The sequence below is a fragment of the Amblyomma maculatum genome, unplaced genomic scaffold (genome assembly GCF_055883805.1).
Source record: "Amblyomma maculatum isolate TAMU_Amacu unplaced genomic scaffold, ASM5588380v1 scaffold_22, whole genome shotgun sequence".
NCBI lineage: Eukaryota > Metazoa > Arthropoda > Arachnida > Ixodida > Ixodidae > Amblyomma > Amblyomma maculatum.
The window spans coordinates 3421400-3447811 of NW_028146747.1; the positions used below are offsets into that span (position 1 = coordinate 3421400).

The following is a 26412-nucleotide window of genomic DNA, read 5'->3' on the forward strand; positions in this document are numbered from 1 at the left end:
TCGCGTCCGGTGCTCTTTCAACTGAGCTACATCGGCCGCTGTCACCCCTGCTACTTGTTTGGGTATTTATGTTGTCTGTATACAAACCTTGAGAGTGTTCACCAGCGCCACCCTCAACCATAGCGGCGGACGTAGTACGTCCTTTGTTACCGCCAGCGTCGCGTAGAACGTGGTCAAGAGCGAGGGCGAAAGCTGTGCTAGAACCCTCTTACGCTACCTATGGCTTCAAGACTGCCAGAACCGAGACCCCCGTAAGCTACAAGCAGATCAATGAAGGGGAAATGAGGGTGCTCGTTATAATACCTGAAGGAAAGAAAGCCAACAGTCGGCGAGGCCAAGGAAAACGTTGGGGATGTTACTTTCCCAAGATACTTTGTTGGGCGAGTTCGTACTTATTCATTATTAATATAAACAGCGCGAACACGAAGACAAGGGACAAGATACAAGAAAGCCACAGCACAAGCGCTGACTCACAACTAAGCCTAAGCCCTTTTCTCCAAGGCCCAGAAAAACAAACACGAAGAAAACGAAACAGTCACGTGAAACAAACCCTGGGTTCACCTGCTGCATAAAAAATTACTTTAAAAAATCACTTAAAAAAGACACCTCTTTGCTTGAAAGAGCCAGAGGAGTTTTGCTGCACACTTATTGTCCGTTGAAATAAAATACGATTCCACTATCTCTCTCGTTACCTTCTCTTTAGGATGCACTTCTTCTTCTCCTTCTTCATTATTTCACATGATTCGCAATGTGATACCAGAAACGTTTTGTCCTTCCCACTTTCCAAATTGTTCCAGTGTTCCGTAGTCTCTTGTCCTGTTTGTCCTATATAACTGGCTCCACAAGAGAGTGGAAGCCTATACACAACCCCTGTCTTGCATCCAACATATGGGTTTCTATGTTTCACCCCACATTCTTGCTTCTTCGCTTCTCTTTCCCTTTGAATAGCCGGGCAGATCCTCTTCATCTTGAGCGGGGCGGTCAATGCGACGTCAACATTATACCTCTAGCATACATTTTTGAGGTCATGCGAAATTCTGTGCACATACGTACCACTGCAACCTTCATCTTCCTATCACCCATGCTGGGCAGGGATTTCAATCTGTGCACAGAATTTCGCATGGCCTCAAAAATGTAGGCAAGAGGTATAATATTGACGTCGCATTGACCGCCCCGCTCAAGATGAAGAGGATCTGCCCGGCTGTTCAAAGGGAAAGAGAAGCGAAGAAGCAAGAATGTGGAGTGAAACATAGAAACCCATATGTTGGATGCAAAACAGGTGTTGTGTATAGGCTTCCACTCTCTTGTGGAGCCAGTTATATAGGACAAACAGGACGGTGTATTAATAGGAGACTACAGGAACACTGGAAAAACTTGGAAAGTGGAAAGGACAAAACGTTTCTGGTATCACATTGCCAGTCATGTGAAATAATGAAGAAGGAGAAGAAGTGCACTCCTAAGTTTGACAGTGTTAAGATTTTATATCGCCACAAAGAGAAGATAACGAGAGAGATAGTGGAATCGTATTTTATTTCAACGGACAATAAGTGTGTCAGCAAGACTTCCCTTGCTCTTTCAAGCAAAGAGGTGCCTTTTTTTTAAGTGATTTTTTAAAGTAATTTTTTATGCAGCAGGTGAACCCAGGGGTTGTTTCACGTGACTTTTTCGTTTTCTTCATGTTTGTTTTTCTGGGCCTTGGAGTAAAGGGCTTAGGCTTAGTTGTGAGTCAGCGCTTGCACTGTGGCTTTCTTGTATCTTGTCCCTTGTCTTCTTGTTCGCGCTGTTTATATTAATAGTGGATGTTACTTTGTCTTTTTTTTAATGTATACTTGGATAAGTCTTGAAGCCATAGGTAGCGTAAGAGGGTTCTAGCACAGCTTTCGCCCTCGCTCTTGATCACGTTCTACGTGACGCTGGCGGTAACAAAGGACGTACTACGTCCGCCGCTATGGTTGAGGGTGGCGCTGGTGAACACTCTCAAGGTTCGTATACAGACAACATAAATACCCAAACAAGCAGCAGGGGGGACAGCGGCCGATGTAGCTCAATTGGAAAAGCAACGGACGCGATATTCGGAGGTCGCGGGTTCGGTTCCCACCATCGGCACGTTGTTTTTTCTTCTACTTTGTGTTTAATTATCTTTCCCCTAAACAAGATTACATTACTAATTTCTGTAATCCTCCAAGTAAACATTAAAAAAAAGACAAAGTAACATTCCCAACGCTTTCCTTGGCCTCGCCGACTGTTGGCTTTCTTTCCTTCATGTATTATAACGAGCACCCTCATTTCCCCTTAATTGATCTGCTTTTAGCTTACGGGGGTCTCGGTTCTGGCAGTCTTGAAGCCATAGGTAGCGTAAGAGAGTTCAAGCCCAGCTTTCGCCCTCACTCTTGATCACGTTCTACGTGATGCTGGCGGTAGCAAAGGACGTACTACGTCCGCCGCTATGGTTGAGGGTGGCACTGGTGAACACTCTAAAGGCGGAGTCACACTGCGGAAACAGTTGGTCAACTCTGTCCGTCAACAGCGTGTTGGCGCAGTGTTGGCGGCCCTGTCACATCGCGCCAACACAAACTACTGGGAAACATGTCGTTGTCGCCCTCCAACAGCTGCCGCGAACTTGTTCTCCGACAGTTGGGCGACACCGTGTCACACCGCGGAAACTTGCTGCTCGTTGAGGCGCTGATGTCAGGAGCCGCCCATTTTGCTACTATTTCGCCCAAATTCATGCGCTATACACGTGCCTGTGAAAACTTCAATAGACAAAGAGGCTGTCCCAATTACTCTGAGCTTGCTTTAATGATGAACGAGGGCACTGTTATTGTGGAACCCTCGGTTCGGCTCTCACTGTGGTCGATCTCCTCAGGTCCCGTCCTGAGAAATTATGAGCAGTTTGGAGGAATGGGCAGAGGCTTACGGCATCTCTGCCGTGATTTATCTACATACTTACAGGAGTACAGGGAAGCCATATGAGAGGCATTTGTGAAGCCTCGACCGTGAGAACGCGAATCCGACAGACCACCACCTTGGCTTGCAACACAACACGAGTGGAATTCCTCGTCCGGACGTCGAGTCGGCGTTCTGACCGCACAACCATACAGCTCGCCCACGCGAGCTTCGCTGATCCGATCACGTGATACGCCTTATCAATAATTAACCACTCGATTACAAATACACTTCTTCGTTTCACACACGCACGTTCGCACACAGTTTTCAGACATCCGTTCTCCGTGCTGACGCACCACTCACTCCTTCGCCCATTTCTTCACGTGCCCGCTCTCATTGTCGACGCACCACGCATTGCTGCTCGGTGTCCCGTGATCGCACTCTCTCGCATCAAAGCATGGACGCTGTATTTGCTGCGCACTAAGCCCATTCCAAAAAGAAAACACCACTACCAAAACAAGGTAAACACGAATGGCACGGCGCCAGCCACCGCGGCGCCGAATCGTCAGAGGGACGCTGCAGATGGGGGTTGTCAGTTTACATGTTCCCAGGCACACACACGGGACGCTCACGTTTGGTTCAAGGTTCACACAGCCGCCGCCAAGGCGGGAATTCCCGGCGCAATAAGTCAGCCGGCGACGTTACGGCTGGCAGGCAGCAGCGCATATCATCGCCACCCGCGGGAGGCGCCGTTGCCGAAGCTCCGCGCCCTTGCCAACGGGTGAATGCGCTGCCTGCAAGACGCCACAACGGGGGAAATGGTTTGCATGGAAACTCTGCAAAAAAAGAAAACCGTATCTGCAAGTAGGAAATTCGCAGGAATGAGTCAATCAGCTCAAATATGAGTACTTTGGTTGGTCTGTTGTCGTCCGGAAATTCGCCCGGCCAGCGAACAGGCCGAACACCGTTGACGGACACTGTTTCCTGCTTGTTTTGGTTGCCAAACACTGTCACACCGAGGTAACACTGCAGCAACCTGTTTGGCTTCCCGACTGTTCGTGCGGTGTGACATGCTGTTGGGGAACAAGTTGGTTCGGGAACTTGTTGACGGCTTGTTTGGCAAACTTGTTTGGTTGAACACTGTCACACCGAGGCAACACTGCAGCAACTTGTTCGGCTTCCCTGCTGTTTCTGCGGTGTGACATGCTGTTGGGCAACAAGTTGGTTCGGAAACTTGTTGGCGGCTTGTTTGGCGAACTTGTTCGGTTGATGTCGCTGTTGTGTTTCCGCAGTGTGACTCCGCCTTTAAGGTTCGTATACAGACAACATAAATACCCAAACAAGTAGCAGGGGGGACAGCGGCCGATGTAGCTCAGTTGGAAGAGCACCGGGCGCGATATTCGGAAGTCGTGGGTTCGCTTCCCACCATCGGCACATTGTTTTTTCTTCTACTTTGTGTTTAATTATCTTTCTCCTAAACAAGACTACATTACTAATTTCTGTAATTGTCCAAGTAAACATTAAAAAAAAAGACAAAGTAACATCCCCAACGCTTCCCTTGGCCTCGCCGACTGTTGGCTTTATTTCGTTCATGTATTATAACGAGCACCCTCATTTCCCCTTAATTGATCTGCTTGTAGCTTACGGGGGTCTCGGTTCTGGCAGTCTTGAAGCCATAGGTAGCGTAAGAGGGTTCTAGCACAGCTTTCGCCCTCACTCTTGATCACGTTCTACGTGACGCTGGCGGTAACAAAGGACGTACTACATCCGCCGCTATGGTTGAGGTTGGCGCTGGTGAACACTCTCAAGGTTCGTATACAGACAACAACATAAATACCCAGACAAGTAGCGGGGGTGACAGCGGCCGATGTAGCTCAGTTGGAAGAGCACCGGACTCGATATTCGGAGGTCGTGGGTTCGGTTCCCACCATCGGCACGTTGTTTTTTCTTCTACTTTGTGTTTAATTATCTTTCCCCTAAACAAGATTACATTACTAATTTCTGTAAGTATCCAAATAAACATAAAAAAAAAAAAACACAAAGTAACATCCCCAACGCTTTCCTTGGCCTCGCCGACTGTTGGCTTTCTTTCCTTCGTGTATTATAACGAGCACCCTCATTCCCCCTTAAGTGATCTGCATATATATATATATATATATATATATATATATATATATATATATATATATGTTATAAATATAATACGTATAAAGACAGAAATAACGAGTTATTCTCTGACCCACTCTGCATGTTTCCTATCTCTTAATGCACCCCTGCCCTTTTTTGTTCCATAACACACTGGTTGTCCTCAACTGTAGTAGAACCCTCTTGGTTAGCCTCCACATTTCAGCCCCGTAGGTGAGTACAGGTAACATGCAACTGTTCTACACTTTCCTCTTGAGCTATACCGGTAAACTGCTAGTTATAATCTGCGAGTGCTTGCCAAAATGCGCTCCATCCCAATCTTATGGTTCTTGATATTTCCTTTCCATGGTCCGGATCTGCGGTTACTACCTGTCCTAAGTAGGCATATGCGCCTACTACTTCCAGTAATTTGCTACCTAATCTAAACTGCTATTCCTTTCCCAGGCTGTTGAATATTATCTTAGTCTTCTGCATATTGATTTTCAGGACCACCTTTCTACTTTTTCTGTTTAGGTACTCAGTCAATATATGCAAGTTCATCCCCCCAGTTGCTTAGCGAGGCAATGTCATGAGCAAATCGCAGATTACTGAGGTATTCTCCATCTGCACTTATCCCTAACTGCTCCCATTCCAACTCTCTGAATACTTCCTCTAAGCAAACTGTTAATAGTAATGGGGAGATTGTGTCTTCTTGCCTAACTCCTTTCTTTAAGGGAATTTTGTTACTTTCTTTATGCAGAACTATGTTTGCTATGCAGCCACTATATATATCTGCCAGCATTTTCACGTACGGCTCGTCTACCCCTGATTTCGCAATGCCTGCATCACCACCGAGGTTTAAACTGAGTCAAATGCTTTTTCGTAACCAATGAATGCTATATATAAGGGCTGGTAATATTCCGAGCATTTTTCTATCACCTGGTTGATGGTATGGATATGATCGAGAGTAGAGTACCGTTCCCGAAAACCTGCTTGATTCTTTGACGCTTGATAGCCTGAGTCGCTTTGGGACGTTAAACCCCACAAACCACCACCACCACCTTTGCTTGATTGTAGTCTAAGGTTGTGCTGATTCTATTAGCGATTACCTTTGTAAATACCTTATACGTAACAGACCGTAAGCTGATTGGTCTGTGATTTTTAAAGTCCTTAGAGTCCCCTTTCTTATGAATGAGGATAATATTTGCATTCTTCCATATTCCAGTATCGTCGATGACACCAGGCACTGCGTATACAAGGTGGCCAGTTTTTCCAGCACGATATCCCCCCGTCCTTCAACAAATCTGTAGTTATCTGATCCTCTCCAGCTGATTTCCCCTTTTCATAGTTTCTAATACTTCCTTGACCTCGTCCTTCGTCACTGGTGGAACGTCTGACTGTTTTTCCCTACCGCCAATATCATTAGCTCTCTCTCCAGTTTTTCAGCTTCCCACTTTACACGTTCCTTTTTTTTTCCAACTCCAGTTAAGCTTCTTCCTTAAGCCGCTTATTTTCTTGGTCAGCTTTCTCCTTAGATTCCTAAGTGGTTTCCATGCGTCTAGAAGTTGGTCATTAATCTCTACGTGTTTAGGAATGTTCCTACACATGTCCGTCTTCGAATTTTTGCTATAGCTTCTAGTCCCAACTCTTCGCAAAACAATAGCAGGTCCACCCTAGACCACTTCATTAGGTCCATCCTTCCTGCTTTCGTTCTGCTCTCACATAAAAAATGTTGATTTTCCTATCTCAACTGACGACTCCTTGCTTCCCAGTTCAGTTCAGTTCAGTTCAGTTCAGTCGTTCAGTCATGTCCGACTCTTCGTGACCCTATGGACCATGTCACGCCACGCTTTCCGGTCTCTCACTATCTTCCTAACATCACATAACTTCATCTCCAGTGCCTCGAGGATGCCATCAAACCATCGCGTTCGCTGCCTACCCCTTCTCCGGCGACCCTCAACCTTTCCCAACATCAAATCTTTCTCCAGCAACTCCTCTCTTCTCATCAGATGACCAAAGTAGCTGAGCTTTAACTTTAGAATTTGACCCCACAATGGGCAGTCAGGGTTTATGGTCGACAATATCGACTGATTTGATCTTCTGGCAGTCCAAGGAACTCTCAAGAGTCTTCGCCAGCACCACAATTCAAACGCGTCAATTCTTCGGCGGTCAGCCTTCCCAGTAGTTCAAGATTATTCCAGTCAGATCCTGAAGCCTAGCGAATAGCCCGACCGCAGAAGTAGCACAATGTTGCCCAGTCCACCCCCGCTGCTTCCAACCAGCTGTTGTGTGTCGAGGGTGCTGTGGCTGTGGCTCGAGTCTGCAGACGGGCTGGCCCTCAACAGCAAAGATGCATGGGCTCAGGAATGAAGAAACATTAAGAGCAATGTAACGTCATGTTTAACACGAAAATGGGACTAAAGAAAGGTGTCACATCGTCAAAGCAATGCAATAGAGTCCAGTCCTTCACATTCTGCTTTCTTCGAATAATGACCGTAGCTTTCTCTTCGGCGCTGGCGGTGGGAAGAGTCGAAGAGGCTGATAGGTCCAATCTCGTTGCTAGGTGGGTGAATTTCGTTTGCGTTTATGTTTCACACACGAACACAGAATGGAGCGCACATCAGTCTTGAGCTGTTCAGGACTACCCGTACGGAGATAAACAACAGCTCGATCAGGTGACGGCTCCGGGTCCAGGTAAGTGAATGGGGGAGGGGGGGAATGTGGTCCACCGCTTTCACTACGGCGGTATAAATCGCACAGCTTTGGATAGATGGTGAGACCGCCGCGTCGGCTCGCTGCGGCGGCATCGACGTCACCGCTTGCAATATATATATATATATATATATATATATATATATATATATATATATATATATATATATATATATATATTTATATATATATATATATATATATATATATATATATATATGTAGGGGTTTGTTTATGCATTAGACTCAGAGGACCCAGCCGCTCAGGATGAACTCGCAGCGGAGCGTCAGGCGTAGCGAATCACACAGATAGCGACCAACGTATTCGGCCTCGAGTGCGCCAGCGCGCGATGATGCCTGCCGGTGGTTATGATGACGAAGATTACCACACTACAGTTTCCCCTGAGTAGAGAAGGAGCCATCCTGGCGACTTATGGAGCCGAAAGGACAGACGGATCGTAGTAGGGCTTGATTAGGTTCACATGAACTGTTTCGCGTCCACAGCAACGCAAGTCCGCAGAGGGCGTAGCAGGCTCAACTACGTAGTTGACAGGAGACGGTTGCTGAAGGACTCGGTATGGACCGTGATACCAAACAAGAAGCTTCTTTGAAAGGCCAGCAGCTGTGGCTGGGACCCATAGCCTTACCAGGGAGTTAGGTGCATTCGAAGAAGCCTCGCCGGTATCACGGTTCTGTTTTTGTTGACCCTAGTTTTCTGTTGTAAGCCAACGAGCGAGCTGACAGCATTCTTCTGCGTTTGGTTTGGTTTTGGAGTTTAACGTAGCGACTCAGGCTATGAGAGACGCCATAGTGGATGACTCCGGAAATTTCGACCACCTGGGGTTCTTTGACATGCACTGACATCGCACAGCACACGGGCGCCTAGCTTTTCGCCTCCATCGAAAAGCGGCCGCCGGGGCCGCGATTCGATGGAGGCGAAAAGCTAGGCGCCCGTGTGCTGTGCGACGTCAGTGCATGTCAAAGAAACCCAAGTGGTCGAAATTTCCGGAGTCATCCACTATGGCGTCTCTCATAGCCTGAGTCGCTACGTTAAACTCCAAAACCAAAACCAAACGCAGAAGAATGCTGTCAGCTCGCTCGTTGGCTTACAACGGAAAACTAGTGTCAACAAAAATAGAACCGTGATACCGGCGAGGCTTCTTCATATGCACCTAACTCCCTGGTAAGGCTATGGGTCCCAGCCACAGCTGCTGGCCTTTCAAAGAAGCTTCTTGTTTGGTATCACGGTCCATACTGAGTCCTCCAGCAAACGTCTCGATCCCGCGTCCGTGGGCACAGTAGTCGAGCGCCCTAACCACTCTGCTACCCCGGCGGGGAATTCTTCTTCGTACTGGGCGGAGTCCGAGAGTGGCGTTGATTCAGAAACATCATGGCGTTGGGAAAAAAAGCGTGTCCGTTGTGCAGGTTGGCTCGGGCCTGTAAAGAAAAAAATGAAGGGAGAGAATCTAAATGTGGTCTGTGTCACAGTGTTGTACGCGTATGGTTACGAAGGGAAGGAGCTGGTCCCAGTTGGAATGAGCGTCGTTGACGTACACGGCCAGCATGTCACTGAGAGTAGGGTTGAAGCGTTCTGTCGGACCATTCGCCTGACGGGTGGTAAGAAGTAGCGGTGCGCTGAATTACGCGGCATTCTTTTAGTAGGGCTTCAAGAGCGCCGGACAAGAAACCGCGTCCGCGGTCGCCGAGTAGTTCCTTGGGATTTCCGTGGCGAAGAATCACGTTTCTGAGCAGAAACACAGCAACTTCTCGTGCGGAGGTAGAGGGTACTGGCGATGTTTCATTATAGCGATTAAGATGGTCTGCTGCCATGATAATCCACTGGTTTCCAGCGGGAGTAGTAGGAAGAGGACCACAGAGATCTATGCCAACGCGGTCAAATGGACGAGCAGGACAGGGTAACGGCTGCAACGAAACAGTGAACTTCTAAGGAGTTCTTCGGAGTTACAAGATTCGCAAGCGCGCACGAAATGTCGTACAAAGCGGTACATTCCACGCCAGTAAAATCGCAGACGTAGGCGCGTGTAGGTTTTTAATACGCCACCGTGGGCACACTGTAGGTCACCATGAAACGTAGCGCAAATGTCAGCGCGGAGAAGACGTGGGATGACTAGAAGCAATCTCCGTCCGTCAAGCAAATAATTGCGGCGATAGAGAAGACCGTCACGAAGAGAGAAGCAGTGGGCTTGCCGGGCGAGTGCTCTGGATGAATGACCGGTAGTAGGACTTCAAAGAAAGTCCAAAATTGCACTGATCCATGGGCCATTCCGCTGCTCGGTGGCAGAGTCTACAGTGGCAAGAGTCGACAAGTCGTAAGCACAGACGTGGTCAGACGAGGAATCACTTTTGCAATGGCGAGCAGGAAAGAGCGTCCGCGTCCGTATGCTTCAGACCTGATCGATAAATGACATGAATGTCATACTCCTGGAGATGGAGAGCCCAGCGAGCAAGACGGCCACATGGGTCTTTCAGAGAGGCCAGCCAGCAAAACGCGTGGTGATCGGTCACGACATAAAACGGTCGGCCTTACTCATAGGGACGAAATTTTTTGATGGCCCAAATACCGGCCAAACATTCTTTCTCTATTACAGAATAATTAGAACCTGCTTTCGTCAATGTTCGCCTGGTGTATGCCAAAACATACTCGCTGAAACCAGGCTTACGTTGGGTAAGAACGGCACCGAGCCCAATACCGCTGACGTCAGTGTGAATCTCCGTAGGCGCATTCGGATCAAAGTGGCGAAGAATGGCAGGCGAAACCAGAAGGTGGCCTACAGTGTCGAAGGCTTTATCGCAGGCTAGAGTCCAGGCGGTAAGGTCGGAGCTGCCGGCAAGGAGCTAGGTTAGAGGAGTGATTATAGAGGCGAAGCTCAAGATGGAAACGTCGAAAGTAGGAGCAGAGGCCGATAAATCTCCGGAGCTGCTTCAGGGAGGTTGGCTTCGAAAACTGAAACTGCACGACGTTTGGTGGGGTCGGGAAGAATGCCGTCCTTAGAACCTACGTGGCCTAAAATTGCGAGTTTTCGAGCGGCAATGTGGCACTTCTTCAAATTCAACTGAAGTCCAGCATTGGCGGGACAGGTGTGGGCATGCTTCAGGCGGTGCAGGTGAGAAGAAAATTCAGTATAAAAAACTACGATGTCATCCAGATAACAAAGACAGGTCTGCCACTTGAGTCCACGAAGAACAGTGTCCATCAGGCGCTCGAAAGTAGCCGGGGCATTGCAAAGGCCAAAGAGCATGAGGTTGAACTAGTATAAGCCGTCCAGCGTTATAAAGACAGTTCGAGCGGTCATCGTCAGCCATCGGCACCTGCCAGTAGCCAGAGCTCAAATTCAAAGAGGATAAATACTCGGCTCCCTGTAAACAGTGCAAGGCGTCATTAATTCGTGGCAGATGATAGACGTCTTTGCGCGTGATCTTGCTTAGCCTACGTTAATCGACGCAAAATCGAATGGAACAATCTTTCTTAGTGACCAAAACAACCGGAGACGCCCATGGACTGTTAGATGGCTGTATGACGCCCCGGCGAAGCATGTCGTCCACGTCAGCAGCAAAGACGTGGCGCTCACAGGTCGACACGCGATAAGGACACTGCCGCAGAGGTGCGTTTGTACCAGTTTTGATTGTGTGCGTAACGACAGACGTGCGATCTAGAACACTGTGAGGAAGGTCGAAGGCAGAAGTGAAGCTCTGTAGGAGGGCAGCGAGTAGATCGCTTTGCGCGATTGGAAGATATGCGTCAATAGGTTGTTGAAACACATCGGGTGATGTCGAAGCGGTCGCTATATCGCAAGAGCTGAGAACATTAACGTCTAATGAAGTAGATGTGGCAGGAAGAGTATTTACAAGCGCAGGATCAAGTTCTTCAATACGACCGAGACGCCGCGTAGCAGGACGGACGGGCACGAAAATGGAGTCGAGACGTACATTGCACTAACGCCACCTTCAAACTTGAGAACAGCAAATGGAAGCAGGAGGCAGGGGTGGCGTGAAACGGCATCGGAAGGTGTGAAGAAGACAGTCGTGGTATTAACGCTTTCACAGGAGAGTGGAACGAGGGCAGCGGAAAATGGAGGAATGTCTGTGTCATTGGCGACAAGGAGTTTTGCAAACCGGGGAGGGACGTCATACATGACGGCATCACAAAAACGAAAAAAGGCAACTTCCGCGCGGGCACTGTCAATAAAGGCGCGATGGCTGGAAAGGAAATCGTAGCCCAGGATGATGTCGTGTGAGCATATAGACAGTACAATAAACTCGATGATATATAAGACGTCTTCGATGAGAACACAGGTCGTGCATGCCTCTGAGGGATGAATGCGCTGTGATGACGAGGTGCGAAGCGAAAGGTCGGACAGCACGGTGGTCACCTTGCGAAGAAGACGGCAAACAGCTCCAATGATGACGGATGCAGAAGCGTCCATGTCAACAAGAGCGAGTATTGCGACGCCGTCGATAAACGCTTGTATTACGTTAGCTGGAGCACACGGTCGACTTGAAGAGTTCGAACCAAGCGCAGTTCTTGCCCTGGGAACTGCGACTGTTAGTTTCCCTCAACAGCGCCAGTAGAACGTCGGCGAAGCGGGGAAGGTGAACGGCGACAAGGAGAAGATGATAGGCGAGTAGCATAGGTTTGATATTCGCGAGATACAAAGTCGGCCCCGGATGGAGTTCTCGGCGAGGGGAGGTCGGTATCGTGCAAGTATTTCCAGAGGTCAGGCCGAGCAGGCGGCAAAGGAGTGCAAGATGGCCCGGCAGCCCGCAAGAGCAACAGATTGGTCGGTTGTCCGCGGTACGCCAAGGGTCCGTAGGGCGTTGGCGTACCCTTGGAATAGGGACATGGAATGCAGACCCAGGCAAAGGCGAGGGATGGTTGGAAGGGGCGGCCTGGAAGGAAACAGATGCGGTTGGCATTAGCGGCCTGGCCGCAACTTGGGCGTACGGGAGCGGTGCCGTTACTTGCGCCTGCACAGGGCTGGGCGGGAGCACGGGTCTGGGCGGGAGGACATCGGCGATGTGGTCCTGCACGGCATGCCGTATTGTGGGGGCCAATGATGGAGCCATGTCAGGAACAAGGCGGCCAGTATCTGGTAATTGAGGGAAGAAGGATAGCTGGCGGGCGGCCTCTCCTCGAACGAAGGCTTTTATTTGTTGAATCAAAAAGCTGTCCTCTGATGAAGTAGAACCGGCCAGTGCTAGTGCAGAGATGGTGTCGTCTCTAACACCGAACCGCCGGGTAGAAGCACGCTGCTTACGAAGCTCGTCGTAGCTCTTGCAAAGTTTAATCACATCACTGACGGTGGCAGGATTTTTCACCCAGAGCACCTGACGCGCGTCCTCAGAGATGCCTCTCCGGATGTTTCCGATTTTAGCCGCTTCGGACATTAGTGCGTTCGCACGTTTGCACAGATCAACGATGTATTCTATATAACTGGTGAATGACCCTTCGGCATGCTCAGCGCGCTCGCGCAAGCGTTGTTCTGCTCGGAGCTTGCGAACTGCAGGACGGCCGAAAACGTCCGCAAAAGTCTTCTTAAATACAGACCAAGATGGCAGGTCTGCCCCATGGTTGCGAAACCAGAAATTCGCCATGTCGGTCAGAAATATTTACGTTACTTAGCTTGATAGTGTGGTCCCATCTATTGTAACTATTGACACGCTCAAACGCCGACAATCAATCGTCGACCTCTTGGTCAGCCGTGCCACTGAAGAGGCATGGATCACGCTGAACGCCAGAACACAGGACCGTGGTTGGGATGGGCACCGATGTTAAGGTGGTCTCCTCCGGCAATGTGCGGCTTCTTATTTCCAGGGTGGATGGGAACGTACCCCGCAGCACCTGTACCAATTATAGGGGTGTGTTTATTCAGTCGACACAGACGACCCAGCCGCTCAGACTGAACTCGCAGCGGAGTGTCAGACGTAGCGAATCACACAGATAGCGACCAACTTCTTCGTCCTCGAGTGCGCCAGCGCGCGATGCCTGCCAGTGGTTATGATGACGAAGATTACCACACTACAATATATATATATATATATATATATATATATATATATACATTTTTGTTATCCACACAGATCCCTGCCTTGCCGCGATGGCACTCACCTCCACGCAGCGGTACGAGCTGCGAGAGGAATGCAATGGGCAGCATGGTAGCCATGGAACACAGCCAGACGAGCAGGATCACCTTGTAGGCGTGCGACCGGGTTTGCCAGCGCCGGGACTCGAGTGGCCGCACGATGGCGAAGAACCGCTCCAGCGATATTGACACCAGCGTCCAGGCCGACACGGACACCGAGACAGCTGCAAGAGTAAAAAAGAGGAGGTCGTGTGATTCGACGCCACGTAACAGTCGTTAGTACAGTAATGTTTTGTCCAAAGCAAACCATGTGGATGCAAGCATACGTACGTTCGTAAATTATTGCGTGCTCTATCAGCGAATAAATAAACCAGAAGATCAAGCAAGGCTAAACTTGGCCATTAACAATGTCGTAGAGTGATGTAATAGAACGCTATACATTTCGACAGATTTACCTCTGGCGGCTAAGTGAAACTTGAAATTTTACATCCATCACTTTTTTTATTTTACAATACACGACGCTTCGGAGTCGGCTTTGCTTCTTCTCCAACGATACATGACGCGGAGCTTGGTGCAGCTGTAACCTATAGCTGCACCGACCGCCACGTCATGCACCTTTGAAGAAGCCTAGACGGCTCCGAAATGTCGGGTTTTATCAAATAAAAAGTGATAAATGGAGAAACCTTAAATATCACTTAGTGGAGTAATAGCTACCAAATGGTCATTAACTTAGAAAAAAACAGTTGCTATGTCGATGAAGAAAACTCACAGCTAAACTTCCCTTGTAATACTGAAAATGGCATTCTGTAAACCGAACAGAAAAGCAGTACATAGGCGTCTTCATCTCAAAAGAACTTGGATCGAAGACACACGTGCAAAACATAACTCAAGAAACAATGAACAATCTTCTTTTTCGTAACCATGTCTCACGCTTTTATAACTCCGAACCTAAGCTTCTGAATGCGAGGTCAATCCTAGAATACGCAAATATCGATCGCAAGAATACGCAAATTGCGATTATTTTTGTGCTTTTGTGTTCTTTGTTGCGAAAGCAGACTCCAAAATCTCTGTATTTCTAGGTTCCAATCTTTTTTTCTCTCTCTCTCTTTCAGTATTTTCCGTATATAAATATATATATATTGTTACGGACTTCTTCTAAAACAGAGCACGGAGGAAGAAAGGAGGAAGAGGAAGAAGTAGTGAGCGCGCCCGTTCGACCTTTGTCTTGTGGCACTTGTGTCGTCCCCGCTAGCCGTGTGTACCCAGCGTACTGAACCGACTAGGACGTCTCGGTCGCGACGCTAAGGGTGTAACATTGTGGTGGAGAAGCCGGGTACCGATCCCTGGCGCTATAGACAGAACCGACACAACTGGAGCCTCGCCGAAGTCGTCGCCTTGCGGGCCTCGAACCGCAAACCAGCGCCATGCAATCGGCCAATGACCCGCAAGCAGCCCGTGGTGACGCGGTGATCCAGGCTGAAGACCGGCCTGCGGGCGCAGCGAACAGTTCGCATCACTATCGGGAGCCCCGTACTTTCGCGGGAGCGGCAGGCGAGGACGTTGACGAGTGGTTGACCCACTACCAACGGGTGAGCCGCTACAATCGATGGGACGCCGCCGCTAAGCTCGCAAACGTGGTTTTCTTCCTGACCCATACCGCTCTTGTTTGGTTCGAAAACCACGAAGACTCTCTTACCACCTGGGACCGTTTCGTTACTGAATTGCGGCAGTGCTTCGGCGACTGTCTTGCACGAAGGAAGCGAGCTGAACACACGCTTACGCACAGAGCTCAGCTACCTGGAGAAACGTGTACAACTTACATAGAGGAGGTCCTGAAACTATGCAAAACAGCAAGCGCTAATATGACCGAGGAAGATAAATTAGGACATCTTCTAAAGGGCATCGCAGATGATGTTTATAATTTTCTAATTGCCAAAGATGACCTGAACGCCGTCTGTGATGTAATTCGGCATGTTCGCACATTCGAGACATTGAAGACTCGTCGCATAACGCCAAAATTTGGGCGGCTCGCCAACGTTCCATCTGTGGCGAGCATTGAAGACAACTTCATGGACTTGTCGTCGACGATCCGGCAAATAGTTCGCGAGGAACTGCAGCGGTTTGAGCCCCCTGTACGGTCTCCATCATCTTTGCCCACTGACGTTGTCGACTCTCAAGGGCCTACCTCCTTGCTCCCTTCGATGCCCGCTGTGAATTCTATCAATACGGCACACGCGGACGTTTACTCCAACAGCCCGACGCCAAGGTTCGACAGCCTGGTCACCCGCCTCGCTACGACTCGCGCCCGACTAACTTCTTGTCGCACTATGATCAGCACTATGAGTACCATCCTCAACCACCACCTGCTCGCTATTTCCGGCGTCCAACCCGAAGACCTGAAGATGAGTTTCGCTACCCAATGCACCCTGTCTCCTCGGAGCCCTCCATGGGACAAGTTTTTCGTCGCACAGCCCCCGTGTGCCGACGCTGCGGCATTGAGGGGCACATAGCTCGATACTGCCGCAGCCGCCCACTCACCCGTTACGATCGGCCCGTCCAAAATGCTCCGCCACGTAACCGTTTCTACGACTCTAATTGGCAATGGCCCCCATCTTCGTATGAATATCCCCAGACCAATGGACCGCGCAACCACTCTCCTGCTTCCGAACGAAGTGTCTCACCACCACCTGCCTCTTCTGCGCGCCGCTTTCCGTCACCACGACCACGACGGCGGTCGGCATCGCCTTTGCCGGAAAACTAGTCAGCGCGGCCGCTGGAGACTGTGCGCTGCCTCAAGAAATTCCTCCATCTGTTGTTATGTTAAAGAACACGGTCTATGTGCTTGTGGATGGTGTGGCGACAATGGCTTTAGTGGATACTGGGGCAACCATTTCAATAATGAGTTTATCGTTTAAGAAGCGGTTAGGACGCAAAGTTATGTTTGTTTGGGACAGAAATGTGAATTTTCATGGCGCGGGTGGTGAAGTGTTGTGTCCCCTAGGAATGTGTAGTGCTTCAGTGTCCCTGGGTGGAACGGTATTCGCAGCGGAGTTTGCAGTGCTTTCGCGATGTACGCATGACATAATTCTAGGTATTGACTTTTTGAGAATGTGTGGCGCTACGGTCGACGGCCGCTCTGGGGAACTCTGCGTCGATGGTTCCCTTCCTTCTGGACTCTTAGAGAAGCCACACGTTCGTGAGGATGTGTTCTGTGTAACACAGGATACCAATGTGCCAGCCTTGTCTATGGTGTGCATCCCAGTTTTGTGCCCCAGCCGTGCTTCCGACACCTTCGACGCTACAGTGGCACCGCTTCATTCTAACTGTGCAAAGAAATACATTCTGGTTCCTCATTGCCTACTGTCGGTGGTCAAGGGCTGCTCACGGCTGTGGGCCATTAATTGTTCTTCGCAACCAGTAGTTTTGCCTGTGAATATGAAGATTGCGACCTGTAGCCAAGACGACGCCCCGTCGGTGGCTTTGGTTACTGATGCACCTGGCGAAAGTGCTGCCGCTCCAGCCCCTGACTCGCAACTACATCGGATGATCAGCCGCTCTCTAACCAGGGACCAGCGTGATGCTTTGGAGGCCTTACTGGTGAAGTATTCTTCCATATTTGATTTTTCCGAGCCTAGCGGCTCACGGTGCATTCCCGTGACACGTACCCGGCATCGCATTGACACAGGCTACTCACACCCAATTCGACAGAAGCCGTACAGAGTGTCACCAACAGAACGCCAGGTCATCAGTGAGCAGGTTCGGGATATGCTGGAAAAGGGTGTTATTCAAGAGTCATGCAGTCCCTGGGCCGCCCCTGTAATTCTGGTGAAGAAGAAAGATGGTACATGGCGCTTTTGCGTCGACTATCGCCGTCTGAATGCTGCAACAAAGAAGGATGTGTATCCCCTTCCGCGGATCGATGACGCCATAGATTGTCTGTTCTCAGCATCATATTTTTCATCCGTCGATCTACGATCGGGATATTGGCAGATCCCTATGCACCCTGACGACAAGGAAAAAACGGCATTTATCACACCCGATGGCCTGTTTGAATTTAATGTAATGCCTTTCGGGCTCTGCAATGCTCCTGCAACTTTCGAGAGATTTATGGACGCTATCCTACGGGGACTAAAATGGCAAATATGTATGTGCTACCTCGATGATGTCGTCATTTTTGGCCGGACATTCGAGGAGCACAACGAACGCCTCGCTATCGTGCTTGACTGCTTCAAAAACGCCGGTCTAGTACTTAATTCGAAGAAGTGTCGCTTCGGTGAGCGTCAGATTTTGGTACTAGGACACCTCGTCGATCGTGAAGGCGTCAGACCTGACCCTCAAAAGACCGCTGCCGTTGCATCGTTTCCAACAGCTCAGAACGTGAAGGAACTCCGAAGTTTCCTAGGACTGTGCTCATATTTCCGCTGTTTCATTCCCCGTTTTGCTGACATTGCTAACCCGCTTACGTGCCTTCTCCACAAAGACGCTCCCTTCGAGTGGACATCAGAGTGTGACTCTTCTTTTTGCCAGCTCAAGTTTTTGCTAACGTCACATCCGATTCTCCGGCATTTCAACCCTTCTGCTCCAACGGAACTGCACACGGACGCCAGTGGTGTTGGCATTGGTGCTGTGCTGATTCAGCGTTACGGTGACAAGGAACATGTTATTGCTTATGCCAGTCGTTCCTTAAGCAAACCTGAACGCAATTACACAATTACTGAGCAAGAATGCCTCGCGGTAGTTTTCGCCGTTCAGCGGTTTCGCTGTTATCTATACGGGCGGCCCTTCACAGTGGTCACTGATCATCATTGCCTGTGCTGGCTGATAAACCTCCGTGACCCATCTGGCCGTCTTGCACGGTGGGCAATTCGTTTACAAGAGTTTGATTATACAGTTTCGTACAAGAGTGGACGCCGGCACGCTGACGCGGACTGTCTCTCACGTTTACCGCTTCCCACAACGGAATGTGACGCCGACAATTTTGATCATTACATCGCTGCGGTTCTGCCTCCATTCCCCGATACCAGTACGTTCCGCACTGAGCAGAGGAAAGATGAGAATCTCCAACCATTCTTTACCGCTGCAAGGGACCCTACAGCTTCCAGTCTCTATTGTATACGGAGTGGTCTTTTGTACAAGAAGGACTATTCTCCCACTGGTCTCCGCTACCTTCTGGTGGTGCCCGCCAGCCTACGCTCCTCTGTTTTGCGCGTTATGCACGACGACCCCACTTCTGGACACCTGGGATCTGCGCGGACACTCTATCGCATCCAAGAACGTTTCTACTGGCCCCGGATGCGTGAAACCACTGAGAAGTATGTGGCTAGCTGTGCTCAATGTGCGAGTCACAAACGCCCCGCCGGCACTCTTCCTGGTCTTCTTCATCCAGTGACGCCTCCAAGATCCCCTTTTGAGAAAGTCGGGGTAGACCTCTTGGGACCCTTTCCCAAGTCTCATTCCTGCAACCGCTGGATCGTCATCTGCACTGATTACCACACTCGTTACTGTGAGACGGCAGCCCTTCCATCGGCTACTGCACACCAAGTCTCCCTCTTCCTGCTGCACTTTGTTATACTGCGCCATGGGCCTCCCCGAGTGTTGATCAGCGACCGAGGGCGTCAGTTCACCGCTGATGTTGTCGAAGAACTCCTTCGTTTGTGCCAAACGCATTTCCGACATGCTACCCCGTATCATCCGCAAACAAATGGGTTGACCGAGCGAACCAACCGGACACTCACCAACATGCTTTCAATGTACGTCGCCGCCGACCACAAGGACTGGGACACTGTGCTACCATTTATAACATACGCATACAACACCGCCCAACAGGAAACAACAAGTTACAGTCCATTCTTTCTCCTCTATGCCCGGTCTCCTCGACACATCCTTGACACCATGCTCCCGTTCTCCACAGATGACGAACCTGAGATTGCTGAGATCCTGTGCCGGGCTGAAGAAGCCCGCCGGATAGCCCGCCTAAGAACTCTCGCCTCACAAAAGCGCTCGAAATCCCGCTACGACGACCACCATCGCCACGTCACCTACCTCCCTGGAGATATGGTCTGGCTTTGGCGTCCACTAAGGAAGCGTGGCTTAAGTCAGAAACTGCTCGCGCATTATATCGGTCCCTATGTTATCCTCGAGGCAATTAGTGACCTCACCTATCGGATTGCGCGCCTTACCAAAAGTGGCCGACGTTCTTCACGAACTGAGCTTACCCACGTCGCGCGTCTGAAACCCTGTCATCCTCGTGCTGACGATTAACTCGCCCGGAGGGCTTCGCCTGCGACGGGGGAAGTGTTACGGACTTCTTCTAAAACAGAGCACGGAGGAAGAAAGGAGGAAGAGGAAGAAGTAGTGAGCGCGCCCGTTCGACCTTTGTCTTGTGGCACTTGTGTCGTCCCCGCTAGCCGTGTGTACCCAGCGTACTGAACCGACTAGGACGTCTCGGTCGCGACGCTAAGGGTGTAACAATATATATATATATATATATATATATATATATATATATATATATATATATATATATATATATATATATATATATATATATATATATATATATATATTGAGATGTGGATTTCATAGCTGGTTCGAACGTCTAGCGCTGGCAGTAATTCGGGCACAGCAGGATCGAATTACCAGCCGCAGGGCACAGCTTCAGCGCGAGCGAGATGGCCGCCGGAGACAAGCGATGATGATGGCGATGCCGCAGCGTTTTCCGTTCTTTGTCTTCTTTACATTTCCCCCGCGTGAAGAAGTCACCATCCTGGCGACTCAGGGAGAAGAGACGACCAGAGGGTTGTAATACGGCTTGAGGCGGCTAACATGAACAACCTCACGGCCGCGGCGGCGGTGGTCGGAAAAAGGGGTGACTGGCTCGATGATGTAGTTAACAGGGGATGTGCGTTCCAAGGCGCGATAAGGTCCGTGGTATTTCGTTTCTAGTTTGCTGGTGGCAGAAACGCATAGCCAAACTAAGCTGTCGGCCAGGAACGTTGGAGCAGGGGTATCGCTATCATGCTGGTCTTTGCGATAGCCTTGAGTGTTGGAGGTAAACGTGCGAGCTAACTGACGGCATTCCTCGGCCTTCTGTACAATATCGGTCGAAGCACTGTAGTCAGATGCATCTGGATGGTATGGCAAAATTGTGTCCAGAGTACAAGATGGTTCACGGCCGTATAAGAGAAAGCAGGGCGAAACACCAGGTGTTGCTTGGGTGGCAGTGTTGTACGCGAACGTTACGAATGGCAGTACCTGGTCCCAGTTGGAGCTCCCAGATTCAGATGTAACATACATTGCGAGCATGTCCCCAAGCGTACGGTTGGAACGCTCCGTGAGGCCGTTGGTTTCCGGGTGATACACGGTTGTAGCCCGATGTAGTGATTTGCAAGACGAGAGGAGCTCTTGGACTACTTCGGAAAGAAGACACGACCTCTATCACTGAGTAGCTCGCGAGGGGCGCCGTGTCGAAGAATGAAGTGGTGCAGAAGAAAATGAGCTACCTCTCGGGCTGTCGCCGCGGGAAGTGCAGCAGTCTCCGCGTAGCGGGTCAAGTGGTCGACGGCGACGATGACCCATCGATTACCGGCGGCACTGCATGGTAGCGGACCATAAAGGTCGATTCCTACGCCAACAAACGGGCGAGCTGGACACAGTAAAGGCTGGAGAGGGCCAGCGGGGTGGCGAGAAATCTTGCGTTGTTGACAGGCGGTACAAGAGCCAATGTAACGACGTACGAAATTGTACATTCCCCGCCAGTAATACCTCTGGCGAACTCGATCATAGGTTTTCAGGACGCCGGCTTGAGCGCTTTGCGGGTCAGTGTGATGGTGGGCACAAACCTCGGAGCGGAGGTGGCGCGGAATGACAAGAAGCCATTTTCTGCCGTCTGAGTTGTAGTTCCTTCGGTAGAGGAGGCCGTCCCGAATGGTAAAATGGGAGGCCTGTCGGCGGAGTGCCCGAGGATGCATAGCCGCAGAAGTAGGGCCTAGGATATTTAGCAGGTTAGAAACCCAAGGATCTTGTCATTGCTCGAAAGGCATATCCTCAATGGTGAGTGCTGACAAGGATGCTTGAGGAGGGGATGATGAGTTAGGCGAACGGACCGGTGACCGAGAAAGAGCGTCGGCGTCAGAGTGCTTGCGTCCAGAGCGGTACATTACACGGATGTCGTATTCCTGAAGCCTGAGAGCCCAGCACCCGAGACGGCCAGACGGATCCTTGACAGACGCCAGCCAGCAGAAAGAGTGATCTGTAACTACCTCGAAGGAGTGGCCATATAAGTAAGGGCGCACCTTCATTATAGCCCACACGATTGCTAAGCACATATTTTCGGTAAGGGAGTAGTTGGACTCGGCCTTCGTAAGAGCACGGCTTGCGTAGGCGACAACGTATTCGGAGAAGCTAAGCTTGCGCTGGGCGAGGACGGCGCCGAGGCCGACACCACTGGCATCGGTATGAAGTTCTGTAGGTGCAGTAGGGTCGTAATGGCGAAGGATTGGCGGTGACGTCAGAACATTGCGCAGGGTCGCGAATGCATCATCGCAGGCTGGCGACCAAGCGGAGAGGTTAGGGGCGCCTTTCAAGAGCTGTGTAAGGAGGGCTATGATGGTTGCGAAATCTCGAACAAAACGACGAAAGTACGAGCAGAGGCCCCCGAAGCTTCGCAGTTGTTTCAATGTGGTCGGTTTCGGAAAGTCAGCAATGGCGCGCAGCTTTCAGGACCAGGCAGAACTCCATCTTTGCACACATGTCCGAGTAATGTGAGCTGGCGCGCACCGAAGCAGCACTTTCTGAGGTTCAGTTGAAGAACGGCGCGGGTTAGGCAGGCGAAGACCTGGCGAAGTCGAGTCAGGCGGGTCGGGAAGTCGGTTGAAAAGACGACGACATCATCGAGGTAGCATAAACCGATGTTCCATTTCAGGCCACGCAGTACGGTGTCCATCATTCTTCCAAATGTGGCTGGGGCGTTACAGAGTCCGAATGGCATAACATTAAATTCGTATAGTCCGTCTGGAGTAATAAATGCGGTCTTAGCGCGATGCTCCTCTGCTATGGGCACCTGCCAATAACCAGAGCACAAATCAAATGAGAGAAAAGAATTCTGCGCCTTGCAAACAGTCTAGGGCATCGTTGATACGTGGGAAGGGGTACACATCACGACGAGTAATTTTGTTGAGGCGGCAATAATCAACACAAAATCTTATGGAGCGGTCCTTCTTAACTAGGACCACAGGAGACGACCCTGGACTACAGGATTCTCTTACTCCGCGTTGCAGAATGTCATCGACTTATTGGGCAATAACACGGCGCTCAGTCGGGAACACACGATACGGCCGCTGATGGAGAGGTGGGTGAGCGCCAGTGTCGATGAGGTGGGAAACGGTCGTCGTGCGGCCCAAGGAAGATTGCGGAATGTCGAAGGAGGCGCGGAATTGGTGTAGAAGGTAATGAAGTTGCTCGCGGTGACGCGGTTCTAAAGCGCTGTCCACCGAATGGTCAAAAAGGTCCCGCTGTAGCGGATCTGAAGTCACACGAGTTGGAGTCAAAGGCGAATAGAAGGTCCACGGGCTCGATGCGGCCGAGGCACTCCCCTTCGATCAGCATAGCGGGAGACGCAAGAGGATTGGCTACCAGAAGTGTGCTAGCGCCGTTGTTCATGTCAAAGACGGCAAACGGCAGCGGTAAGTGGCGGCGGTGGCAGACAACGTTAGAGGGCACAAAGAGGACTGTAGTGCCGGTGGTAAAAGACGCAGTGAGGGGAACCAGAACAGCGCTAACGGGTGGGATGGTTGTGTCATGAGCTACGAGGAGTCTGGCCGCAAAACGAGGACACGACTCGTCGAGCAGGGCATCAGACGGTGCATCACTTGGTTCAATGAGCTCTACTTGAGGATTGGCGCAGTCAATGATAGCATGATGCTGGGACAGGAAATCCAAATCCAGCCAAGAATGACATCATGAGAACATGTGGGAGAACGACGAATTCTATGATGTACAAGGCTGCAGCAATGACGACGCGAGCAGTGCAGACAGCTGTCGGCTGTATACTGTGAGCGGATGCGGTACGAAGCGATAGTTCCTCGAGAGGCATAGTCACCTTTCGGAGGGTGCGGCAGAGTTTTTGGCTGATAACTGATGCAGCGGCACCGGTGTCGACGAGCGCAAGAGTATGAACACCTTCAGCGATGACAGCAGTAACATTCGCGGGATTAAGACGAGGACTTTCAAATTCTGCCGAATACGCAGTTCGTGCATCGTGAACTGCGTATTCGACAGAATTTCAAAGTCCTCGTCTTAATCCCGCGAATGTTACTGCTGCCATCGTTGAAGGTGCAGTTCGTGCCTCGCGAACTGCGGCGGTTAGTTTTCCGGCCGAGTAGCGGGTCCTCGGCGCATTGGCGAAATGGAGCGGCGACGTGGTGATGGCGAACGACGAGGCAGGAAGTCCGGCGGATCATGGGGTGCTGTTGGAGGACTCGATGGGACGGGGAACTCGGGCGCCAAATAAGGTGGCGCAGGCCGTGCAGCAAATACCATATTTATTCAGCGCCGGCAGTAGCATGTAGTGTGCCCAGGGATGCCGCAGTGGTAGCAAATAGGCCTGTTGTCTACAATGCGCCATGGTGTCTGACGCAAGGGGGGAGCAAAAGCTGTTGGTGCCGAACGCATAGGGGGCGAAGCATAGGCATATGCAGGCTCAGGAGGTGGTCTTGAAGTGACCTCGGCATACGTGCGATGCAATACATGAGGAGGAGCCGGCGCGAATGCTGTAGCGTAGCTCAGTGGCGCAACGCCGGACGATGAAATTGTGGGCGTGGGGAACGGCATTGAGGGTGCGACCGGAGCTGATTGAGGAGCAGGATTAGGGACGACTTCAGATACATGTTGCTGGATTGCACGGCGAAGCTCCGGAACAAGGCCAGTTGGTGACAACTCCTTAACATATGGCTGCAGGGACAGTTGTCGCGAGACCTCCTGACGTACAAAAGCCTTGATGTCTTCAGAGAGAAGATGACTCCCTCTCCGCGGCTAGTCCAGCGAGTGATGCATGAGGCTGGCGAATCAAAACACGCTCCTTGCGGAGTTCGTCGTAGCTTTGACAGAGGTCGTAGATTTACTTGACTGTAGTGGGGCCTTTGGCGATGAGCATGCTGAAAGTGCCGTCATCAATTCCTGTGAGGACATAACGTATCTTAACGGCCTCGGTCATGGTCGGGTCAACGCGGCGACACAAATAAAAAATGTCCTCAATGTAACTGGTGAACGTTTCACCGGGTAGCTGCAGTCGCGACCGAAGACGCTGTTCCGCGCACAGTTTTCGGACGGCGGGGCGGCCAAAGACATCAGAAAATTTTGTCTTGAAATTCGCCCAGGTGGTAAAGTCTGATTCGTGGTTTCGAAACCACATATTAGCGACGTCGCTCAAGTAAAAGATTACATTATTGAGCTTACGATTGTCGTCCCAGTTAATGTGACGGCTGACCCGTTCGTAAGTGGACAGCCAGTCGTCGATGCCGTCATCGCTGCTTCCACCGAAGGTAGCGGGGTCCCGTTGAGAAAGGGCACCTGTGCAGGTGACTGGCGGAGGTAGGTGCAATGAAGTAGGCTCCGTCATTGGGGTAGTCAACGTTCTGCTGCGAAGTTCCAGGGCGAAATGGGTACAAGGAACCTCAGGTTGATCTCCACCAAGTGAAATGTGGATTTAATAGCTGGTTCGAACGTCTAGCGCTTTCAGTAATTCGGGCACAGCAGGATCGAATTACCAGCCGCAGGGCACAGCTTCAGCGCGAGAGAGATGGGCGCCGGAGACAAGCGATGATGATGGCGATGCCGCAGCGTTGTTTGTTCATTGTCCTTTTTACAATATATATATAGTGTCCCTCCCATGAACATGACACTGAACGCCCCTACAACTTCGTGCTTATAAATTGAGTTGTCACGGTTGACTTATCGACACAGCTGCTAACCGTAATGGCGTTGTTCCCGACCTCTAACACTCCACAAAGGGCACGAAGTTGCCGAAGAAACTATGTAGTGTTTTTGTTTACCCGTACATAATAATAGATAAAACTAAACATGTATCGCATAACTGGTATTTAAGCCATATAAACGTATTTAGGATGTCACTGTTCTCTAAAGACATCGATTTTAGTCGACGATTAATGTGTCGTCGCTCTTCCATTTCCTGGCATTTCTGCTGAGCTCGCTTCGCCGAGGAGCCACTCCAAACAAGAGGCAGTTGTTGGTTCGTTTCTCAATCGCTGTAAATAGTTCTTGACATGCAAAAAAAGGCGAAAAAACTGCCCACGTTTCCTATGTGGCCTGGGATGATCGTGTGATTTGCTGCAATAAGCAACTTTGCTGCGCCGCCTGCGGGTTAGTGTACCATTCACAAACACTTATACGTTTGTGATAGGTATGACTAATAGCCCCGCATCTGCAAACTGTGGGTGCGACGAGACTACAGGTCACATTCGTAGTGAGTGCCCGATATACTGTGCGGAAAGATAGTGACTCTGCCGTGCTCTGGAGCGTCTAGGTGGACGTCCACTGACAGAAGTCAAGCTTCATTGGCCGCGGCCATTGTC

At 50.4% G+C, this 26412-nt stretch overlaps 1 protein-coding gene and 1 non-coding gene across 2 annotated transcripts in view; one reads left to right on the forward strand and one right to left on the reverse strand.

Moving 5' to 3' along the window:
* LOC146171487 (cholecystokinin receptor type A-like) overlaps window positions 1-26412 on the reverse strand; it is a 387924-nt gene that overhangs the window by 105574 nt on the left and 255938 nt on the right. Inside the window, exon 2 of the mRNA XM_084586523.1 lies at window positions 13849-14046. Within this exon, the coding sequence (XP_084442649.1) occupies window positions 13849-14046 (198 nt within the window). The remainder of the gene's footprint in view (window positions 1-13848; window positions 14047-26412) is intronic.
* On the forward strand, window positions 4750-4822 carry TRNAS-CGA (transfer RNA serine (anticodon CGA)). The gene has a single exon. It is a non-coding gene; the product is annotated as a tRNA-Ser (tRNA).